Below are 9,773 nucleotides of genomic sequence, written 5' to 3' on the forward strand. Positions count from 1 at the left end.
CCCTCTCCTCTGTCCTTCTTGTCTGTCTTTCTCTTTTTTCCTTGTCTTTCTCTGGCTCTGTCTCTCTGGCTCTGTCTCTCTCCCTTCCTCCCTCTCTTCTGTCTTTCTTGTCTGTCTTTCTCTTTTTTCCTCTCTGTTTGTCTGGCTCTGTCTGGCTCTGTCTGGCTCTGTCTCTCTGTCTCTGTCTCTCTCTCCCTTCGCTTTCCCTTTCCCTCCTCTCTCTCTCTCTCTGTATCTCTGTCTTTCCTTTCTCCTTCTCCTCTTCTCACATGGGCAGATTGGGTCCTTAGGGGTCTGCTGGTTGCTTCTCCTCTAGGGGTATCTCTGAGGGGCTGGGGGGTAATCTTCTAGTGCTTTACATGGTTCACAAGCCCCACCCTGGGGTTCTTCCTCCACTGATGGTCAGTTGATATAAATTAGCGATCCATACTTATTTAGCTTTTAGGAATGGGCACTTATTAAGATGGCATCCTAAGAACAATTGGTACAGTATTCTCTGCCAGTCAGGGGTACACGTTCCCCCAAGTACACAGAGTGTCTGGGGGAAGGTTGGCTCAGACTTAGAAGGCCCAGGGTGGGTAAAGGGGTTTCCCGAAGACTTCCCTTCGTGGGGTCCTCTCCTCAGGGATGCTGTCGAGTTCTTCTCTGTTGCTTATAGGGGCCAGAAGATGCCTTTCTTCGCTGGGCCTGGTTTGTCCTCAGCTCCCAGGCCGATGCTCCCAGCACCCCTGCTGGTCTGGGGATGCTGCAAGGGTTTTCGTGGGAATCCCAGCATCTTCTGACCTCTGCCAGTTCCCGAAGGTCCTCCTCTGGTCAGGGCAGGGGTCCTGGGGTGTGAAGGAAGAGCAGGCAGCCTTTCTCCTCTGCCTGGATCCCCTCTCAGCCTAGACTTGCTTCCTGCCCGTGGGCCTTCGGCTCGAATCCTTCCTGATGTCCCTGGCTCTTAGAGCAATTGAGTTTATGCCTTCACCATTCATTGATTTAGGACTCTCACTCCTTGTTTAATACTTTGGCTTGACTGATTGATTGGATAACCTCTCAGGGCTCTTTCCCTTCACCTCCTCCCTCCCCAGATGAGGAAGCTGAGGCCCAGAGATCACCTTCCAAGTGTCCGACGACAGGGTTTGACCCCAGAGTCAGTGCCCAAGAGCCAGTCACGGACCCCTTCTGAGCCTCTGTTTACTCACCTGTAAAATGGGGAAAATAATAGCCTTAATGCTGAGCTTCCTGGGCAGTGGTGAAAACCAGAGTAAATGTTTGCAAAGAGCCTTAAAAGGTTCTTATCTCCATGTATCCAGGGACCTGAATTCAAATCCCAGCCCTGACACTTAATGGCTGTCTTTCTGAGACTCAGTTTCCGTATCTATAAAAGGGGTATCGCAATACTTGGATTCTCCCTCATGGGATTATTGGGGAAAGCAGTGTGTAAATAAATGTGAGCTATTATGAAGACAAAGTGAATGAATCCAACTCTTGCTTTGGCTTCCTTTATGACTAGAGTACGATGGATTTGAATTCAGAGGGCCTGAGTTCCAATCTTGCCCAGATTCTTACTCCCTGTATGACCTTGGTCAGATCACTCCCCATCTCTGGCTTTTAGTTTGCTCATCTGCTAAAAAGGAGGTTTTGCTACAACCCCTGAGCCCTTCAGGTTCAGAATCTATGATTTTATGATGCTTATCTCTCCCAGCCTCAGTTTCTTCATCTGTAAAATGGAGGGATTGGGCTAGGTCACTGCTAAGGTCTTATCTGTTTCTGGATCCCATTGGCCCTACATTCAGATCTGTCTCAGGCCTTGGTCTCCTCGGCTCTGCAGCGAGGGCTTTGTACCAGCTGCTCTCTTACTGTTCCCAGGGAACTCCAACTTTCCCTGATTCTAAGGAGAGGGTTGGGTCTCTGTTCCTGGCTGTTTTCAGGAAATGCCTGTGGGTGTTGACCGACCTCCCAGGGCATCTTTGTTCTGAGTGTGTGGGAGCTCATGCTGGTGTGTGTGTGTGTGCGTGTGTGCGTGTGTGTGTGTGTGTGTGTGTGTGTGTGTGTGTGTGTGTGTGTCTGGGTAAAACCTCCCCATCTCCCATTGGTGTTTTCAAAGCTTGCCTGCTGTTGGGAGAAACATTCTTGGCACTCCAGTCCCCCTCCTCAACAGGGCTCTGGATGACAAGTTACACCATCTTCCAGCTGCTCAGATGGGAGTGAGGGGTCCCCTGCACCCCCCAATGCTGCCCGCTCTCAGCACCTGGCTCGCATCCCTGGTTCTGCCACGTGAGACCCGTGTAATCTGGGAGGAGGCTGGGCCCACCGGCCCACCGGCCAACAAGATCCCCTTGTGCTGACACGGCTGGCAGCCAGCCTCCCGTAGCTTATCCATTGAGGCCTTTCCTGGTCCTGGGCTCTGAGGGAAGGGAGGAGGCATGCTCCCTCACACATGTAAAGGCCATTGCATCATCCTGAAGCTGGCCTGCTGAGGCTTTTCCCCAGATTTAGTGAGGCTGGTCACTGGATGAAGAACACTGCCCAGCAGGGGCCTCACCACCTTTCCAGCTGGGTAGAGCTAGCCAGAGCTCGTGCTTGGCGGGCTCAGCCCCCAAGACCACGGGTCGTCAAGATGACGAGGCCACAGGGGAGGATTTGGTGGAGAGTGCAGCGATGGTTCCAAGGACTTCAGTGAAGACTCATTTCCCCCCAGAACCTTATGGGGGGAATTTTTTTTATTCCTTACACTGTGGCTGCCCATCAAGCATCGAATGACTAATGGTGTCAGTTTTTGCTGTTCTGACTCAATGTGACAGCTCGCTTCGTCTTCAAAGTCCAAGATGGGGAACAATGAAATTAATAAGCTCAGATATTGCCGAGATGGTAGTGGTTAACCTAATTTTAATGGAACAGATCATTTCACAGTGTCCCTTGTGGGGGAAATGGATGTCTGTTTTGCTTCTGAGAGAATTGGATTCATTCTTTTATTTTTTTTTCCCCGTTTGTAGGCTCAGAGACAGACACTTTGGCACCCTGGTTCCTCACCATGTTAGCCTTCAAGATAAGACATGATAGAAAGCTAGAGACTCATTTCTTCCTTAAGGAAATGTTTCTTATGTGAGGGAACATTGCCTTATCATAGAACATTTCTGGAATCAACACGTGGTGTGTAGCTCTCTTGATGGAAACCCAGCCTGGTTGGATGTGTTGTTGTTTCTGTAGGCTGATGGAGTTGAATCTTTTTATTGATTTAATTATGTTTCTAGTGTCTGGTGTGTGGCATCTGGCTCGTATTCATGGTGGACGGAGTTCTTTGGTTACTGAGCAGTCCTTCCATGGTTGGGGGTGGGCCACTCCCCCAAGCATTGGGCATCTTTTTTCCCTAATGTGTATCAGCTTAACTCAGATCGTTCTGGATAGAGGTAGACGGATTCTTCCCGTCGAAAACATAAAATCATAGAGTCATAGGATTTTAAAGGTCCCTTCGCAAGCCAAGGAAGGCAAGGCACAGAGGGCCTTGTCTGAGCATGGCCTCAGAAGCGCAGAGTTGGAGGAGGGATCAGATGCTGGTCCACCCTCTGCTTGAACCAGAGTAGGGTATAGGCTCGGAGTGGGAAGGGCCTGAGACAGGACCTTGACCAGCTTCCCCATTTGGAGGAGCAGGAAACAGGAATTCAGGGAGACTTGGCCAGGTGACTTCCAGCAGGGCAGGGATTTGCCCCCAGAGTCTGCTCTCATTCTGCTATACCGTGGGAGACTAGAGTAATTCAGGAGGGCTTCATGGAAGAAGTGGGTAGAGAAGGGGAGGGAGAGAGGAGGGCTGAGGAGCTGTAGGTGGGAATGGCCAGCGTCTCGCTGAGCCTGGCCTCCTGGACCCCGCGGGCTTCCTGCTCTCCAGGTCATCATTCGCTTTCTCAGCTCTGTAAGATGGCGATTGTACGATAAACATGTGGTGAGCATCCAAGCGTCTTAAACAAAAATTGGAATTTGAGAAAATTATAAATGCTTCTAAATATAATCTTCTGCCTTTGAAAAGTAGTGTAAATGTTATATAGTCTTGGACTCTAATGAGATGTCTGTCTTCTTGTTTAAGACATTATTTTCTTTCTTTCTTTTTTTTTTTTTTTGGTAATTGGGGTTAAGTGACTTGCCCAAGGTCACACAGCTAGTAAGTGTCAAGTGTTTGGTCTGAGGCCGGATTTGAACTCAGTTCCTCCTGACTTCAGGACTGGTGCTGTATCCACTGCGCCACCTAGCTGCCCCAAGACATTATTTTCTAAGGAGAAAAAAAAAGTTGTTGAGTGTAGATTTCTGGGAGCCTTGTCTGAGAGGTTTTCTTAGTACTTCATTGCTTGGGGGTTGGTTTTTTTGTCCGGTTGGCTTTTTGGTCAAGGTTTGTAACTTCATGGGCATCAGGCACCTTCTGGTACGGAAAATGCCTCCTCTGACCCAGTTCTTCATTAACCTGACGTCATGAGCTCGTCTTAGTCGGATTGATTGATTGAGAGAGGAAACATTTATTGGGTTGCTGTTCATTCATTTCAGTCGTGTCTGACCCTTCGTGACACATTTGGGGTTTTCTTGGCAGAGTTGCTAGAGCGGTTTGCCATTTCCTTCTCCAGCTCTTTTGACAGATGAGGAAACTGAGGCAAACCAAAGTGACTTGCCCTCATAAGGCTTTATTTATAGGGCTATTATCTAAATACCACCTATTATCATTACCTCCTCTGAGCCTCAGTGCCCCCATATGTTATCTACCCAGAAGGATTGAATGATAACAGGCCTGCCTCACAATTCTACTAAGACTTGCGAAGTGCTGTGTGTACAGTGATCTCATCTGAGCCTCACAACAACCCTTCCAGGCAAACCCTGCAAAGGTCCCCATTTTACAGATGAAGAAACTAAGGCTGGGAAGGGTGTGGTCACTTCCCCAAGGGCACACTAGTAACCCTAAGAGTCTGGGGTACTAGTCAGACCTAGAACTTCCTGATTCTCGTCCAGCTCTCAGTCTACCACGCCAGGCACCAGGAGAGCCTGGGATTTAGCCTGGTCCTCGGTTCAGGTCCTGCCTCTGACACAGTAAGTCACGTATCTTCTTATTTTCCCAGGTAACTTTCCAAGATAAGAGTTAACTTTCTTTGTGTGTCCTGGACCGCTTTGGTGGTCAGGTGGAGCCTGTGGACCCCTTCTGGGAATAATGATTATGAATGCACAAAATAGAATACACAGGATTATAAAGGAACCCGATCATACTGAAATCCATGACCCGGTACCTCTGCCTGTGCTCTGACTGCTGAGTCCCCAGCCGGGCCACCCACTCCTGAGGGGGCCTGGGCCGTGATCAGTCCACTCCCTGCTCCCCTCCGACTCTCAGCTCGTCCCCCACAGCCTGGTGGGGACCCTTCCAAGCCCCCACCCCCACTTTGCAGCTCCTCTTTACTTGTTGTCTTCCCACCATTAGGAAGTAAGCTTCTTGAAGACAGGATTGTCATTTTTCCTTCTCTTGTATCATATCCAGCACTTAACACAGTGCCTGGCAAATAGTAAGTGCTTAATAAATGCTTGGGGCAGCTAGGTGGTACATTGGCTAGAGTGCCAGGTCTGGGGTCAGGAAGACCTGAGTTCAAATCCAGCCTCAGACATTTCCTAGCTGTGCTACCCTGGTCAAGTCACTGAACTTCTATCTGCCTCTTTTTCCCCATCTGTGAAATGCAGATAATAACAACACCTGCCATTATTAAATCAGTCAGAAAACTGAACCTCCAAGAGGTTGACTTAACTTGCCCAGAGCCACTCACACCACTAATAGGGGGCCCAGGTAGAATGCCTTGGTCCTCCCCAGCCCCGTGGCCAGTGAGTAAATGATGGCGGCCAGATTCTTTGTTGGCTCCGGGTTCGACGTGCTAGTGGACATAGGAGTGAGGGGCTCTGTCCTGGCTGAGTAGCCCAGAAAGGGGACCCGTGGAGGGGAGGTGGGGGAGAGGGAGTGCTTCCTAGGGAGTTGAGTGACTTTGCATCCCTGGAGGGCTTCAGGACCCCCTCGGCCTGTTTGATCTTCATCTGCGGGGCAGCCCAGGGCCCACATAGCTGCTTGGCACGCCGCTCAGCGGGGTCTCCCAGCTGTCTGGAAGGGATGCAGAAGAATGACTGGAGTTTAGCTCTTATTGGAAGGAATTTTCCAACCTAGAAGAAGCCTGGGATCAGGGCCCGAGTCCAACCAGAGGAAAACAGATCAGAGGACAGACATGCCCTTGACTTTAGGGCTCCCGTTGTCTTTTGCTGGCTGCCTGGTGTGGGTGTGTCACAGCCCTGGACGAGGGACGTCCAGGGTTCTCCCCTTAAGCCTTCAGATTCTTTCCCTGACGTGCACGTCAGCCCATTCCCCAGACCAGACACAGGCAATTAGCCGGGATGGAGACACAGGCAGCCGGAGAGCGTGGGAGGATTGGCCAGGTGCTCTCTGAGTCATGGCTGGAGAGGCTGAGCCCCACCTCTGGGAGGGCCGCAGGGGCACTCCTCTGGCGCACAGCCAAGCAGCTGCTGCCTCGGACGTGGCTCGGTGACGTTGGGGTCCCCTGCGTGCGGCACCGCAGCTGAGATGGGAGGGGGTGCAGGGCTTCCCCAGTGGTGGCTGTGGAGGCTGACTGTGACCTTCCTTCTCTGTTCCTCAGTTTCCTCATTTGTACAGTGAGGAGTGGGCCTTGTTTAGCTCCTTCAGGGAGCCCAGCACACAGCCCTGGCTGTGACTGTTTCATTAACAGAGCTTCCTGTCATCCCTTAGCTGACCGTCTGTAGAATGGGAGCAGGAGGGAGTCTGGGGCAGGGATGTGGTCAGGGTAGGGGTCAGTCAGCTAGTCACCAAGCCCTTAGTGTATGCCAGGCACTGGGCTGAGTTCTGGGATACTGAGAAAGGCAAAGACCAGGCCCTGCCCTCAGGGAGCTCCCACTCTTACGGGGAGGGCAATAAGCAAACCCATGGATGTACAAGAGCCACATACGGTGAGCTGCAGGTCATCTCAGGGAAGGCTGGGGCACTGGGGGGAGTGAGCTTGTGCATGGAGGAGAGAGCACGTTGTTCCTGGGAGCAGGAAGACCCCAGTAGAGACCCGTACTTAGCAGCGTGACCCCGGTGAGTCACTTCACTTGTCTGCCTTGGTTTCCCCATCTGCAAAATGGGGAAAATCATGTATGCAGCCCTCATCTCCCAAGGCCAGCGTGAGTATTAAATGAGAGAATGAAGGGAAAGCATTTCACCAGGCTTAGAAATATCAGTCGTCATTAGCCATAGTCGGAGGAATTTAGTGTAGAAGTAAATGCTCTGGGGATGAGGGGAGTAGAGTAATAGACTTGGAGATAGGAAGTCTTGGATTTGAATCTCACCTTAGACTCTTGCTCTCTGTGGCAAGGCATGGCCCATCTCCGAGTTTCAGTTTTCTCATCTGTCAAATGGGCATCATAATACTTGTACTTTTTACGTTTTGAGGCTGCCGTGAGGCTCAAATGAGGTACTGTGCAATGTAGCTGGTGTGACGTGTGTGAGCCGTTTTTCCTGTCATCCTCGTTATCTCAAATTCTGGTTCAGAGAGGGGTTGGATTAGAACTAGATCACACGGAAGAAAGAGGCTCCTCTGCTCCTACGACTGCCTCTTTGACTCTGAGGTCGGGTAGCCCGCAGGGCCTCAGTTTCCTCATCTGTCAAATAAGGGGCTGGCAGATGGTCTCTCTGGCATTATGACACATACTCTCTTTCTCCTCCCCCCGTTCTCTTTTCTAATCTCTCTCTTCTCCCTCCTTCCTTCTTTCTTTTCCCCTCCCCTCTCCTCTCCTCTTCTTTCTCTTTCTCTGTCTCTCTTCTTTCTCTCTTTTCTCTCTCTCTCTGTCTCTCTTCTCTGTCTCTGAGGATCTCTTTTCCTTCTCCTCTCTTTCTCCTCTAGAAAAGAGCCAGACAGGATATAGGTGCCCACGTTGCCTTGCCCCTAGCCTCTTTGACTGGCTGTGTGTGTGTGTGGCTGGATGGCTGGCTGGCTGGCTGACTGGCTGAGCTGCATTTTCCTCTGCATCCTCTCCCTGCAGGCTGGGTTTCCTCTTGAGCTTGGGCGATTGACCGTCCAGGACTCATGCATGACTCATTGCAACGCTATCTGGGGCTGATTAAGCCTCTTGGGGCTTTTCCATTCCGACAAGATGCCTGTGCCCGGCTGTGTGATTAAATAGAGGGTGCCCACCATGGGGGAAGGAGAAAATGAAATTAGGGGCTGGCAGGCAGGAACAGCCGAGTCGGCGAGGGACTGTCTGAGATAAGCCCCCTTCCCCCCCTTGCCCGGCCCAGTGTGAGTGACAGATCTGCGGCTTTGCTGGTGCTCCCGATGACAGCCGATGCCTCCAGCCAGTGTGAGATGAATGACTTTAGGAAGCCTTCGTGGAAGGGGACGGAGGTCGGGCCACCCTCTGCAGAGTGGCTCTGGGGTCCGGGAGAAGGGATTTTGTGAATGGTGGGCTGGGCGGGGCCTGAGAGCATCAGCTCCTGATGTCAGCACAATGAATGAAATCCTTGCAGAGCGTAAGAGCGGGAGCGGGCGATCAGATTGGTCCCTGGGGCACTTAGCCCCCTGCTGACGAAGTCACCATCCCACGTGTGGTGGCTTATTTGTGTACGCTGGGATTTAAGTCCCCCGCAGAAGCCGGGCTCCATGTGCAGGGAGGCATCTCCGAGCGCTCCTCGGGCAGCCCATCCCCCTCTCCTGCAGATCCCAGGGCGGGAGGAGGCTTCCCTGGACTGTAGCCCCATCCCCTCCCCCAGCCCCATGTTCTGCTACTGCTGGCACAGCTCACGGCTGAAGCTCCAGGCGCTTGAATCTGATCTCTGCTCTGCCCTTTTCACCACCCAGGAAGAAGCTGCCCCGCTGCAGGGGGTCCAGGACCCTGCCCTGTCACCCCTCCAGAGCACCCCGGCCGATGAAGCCCACGCTGGAGGTAAGGGGCTGGGGCTGCGGGGCTGTGCTGTGTGCCCCCGGCGGCCGCTCTGTCTGATGGCTCTGGAGCCCTCTGGGGACAGAGCGTGGGTCGGGGAAAGCCCGAGTGAGGCGGGGCCGAACAGCTGGGGGATGAGAGCTGGGCATCGTCGGTGCCCGGGACCGTCCTCCCCGGCCCCAAGACTTTTCCCTGGAGAAATTAGATGTCACTGCCTGGCACGAGAATGTCATCACCATCCTTCATTTGGCCAGCCTCGCTCAGTGGTCTCTTGGTGGGGGGGTGCCGCGTCCTCAGTCCTTTGGGCCTGCCCTCCTTGGTGGCTGCACAGCTCCCACCCTTCCTGGATGTTGGGGGGTGGGATGGGGGTGGGGATTCTACCTCCTCTTTGGCTTTCTCTGTAACAGCCTGAAATTGGGTTCCTTGGCTGGGGGTGAAGGGGGCTGAGGGCTGCCCTCGGTCCTAATCCTCCTCCATCCTAATGGGCATCTCTTACCCATCTCAGGAATAGCTTCATGAAACTGGGTGGGGGAGCGAGGCCCTCCGTCTGTCAGATTCCTAGCATCTGATGGGGGTGGGGGGGGTGGCGGGGCTGCTTACGGGAGGCCAGCTCTTGCTACCGCCAAGAAGTAGGTCACTATCAGTGAGCCTGATGGGAATACCGGAGGGACGACGGGCAGCCACTCGACTCTCAGGCAGGGACCAGCTTCTCCTCCTTAAAACCCTGGTCCGTTGATAGTGGGGCCTGATCTCCTGATGGAGGATAAAATCATCAGTGTCCTCCAGCTTTTTTCATCCTTCTCTCTCTCTCTGTCTCTCTCTGTCTCTCT

The 9,773-nt window shown here is 52.6% G+C and overlaps 1 protein-coding gene across 3 annotated transcripts in view; it reads left to right on the plus strand.

Annotated features, from left to right (window-relative positions):
* The window catches only part of FAM13C (family with sequence similarity 13 member C), a 104,831-nt gene that overhangs the window by 62,734 nt on the left and 32,324 nt on the right, over positions 1-9,773 (plus strand). For all 3 annotated transcript variants that reach the window (XM_027840754.1, XM_027840756.1, XM_027840757.1), the window contains exon 6: positions 8,862-8,946. In XM_027840754.1, the coding sequence (XP_027696555.1) occupies positions 8,862-8,946 (85 nt within the window). The remainder of the gene's footprint in view (positions 1-8,861; positions 8,947-9,773) is intronic.

The sequence above is a fragment of the Vombatus ursinus genome, unplaced genomic scaffold (assembly GCF_900497805.2).
Source record: "Vombatus ursinus unplaced genomic scaffold, bare-nosed wombat genome assembly UNPS02014847.1, whole genome shotgun sequence".
Taxonomy (NCBI): domain Eukaryota; kingdom Metazoa; phylum Chordata; class Mammalia; order Diprotodontia; family Vombatidae; genus Vombatus; species Vombatus ursinus.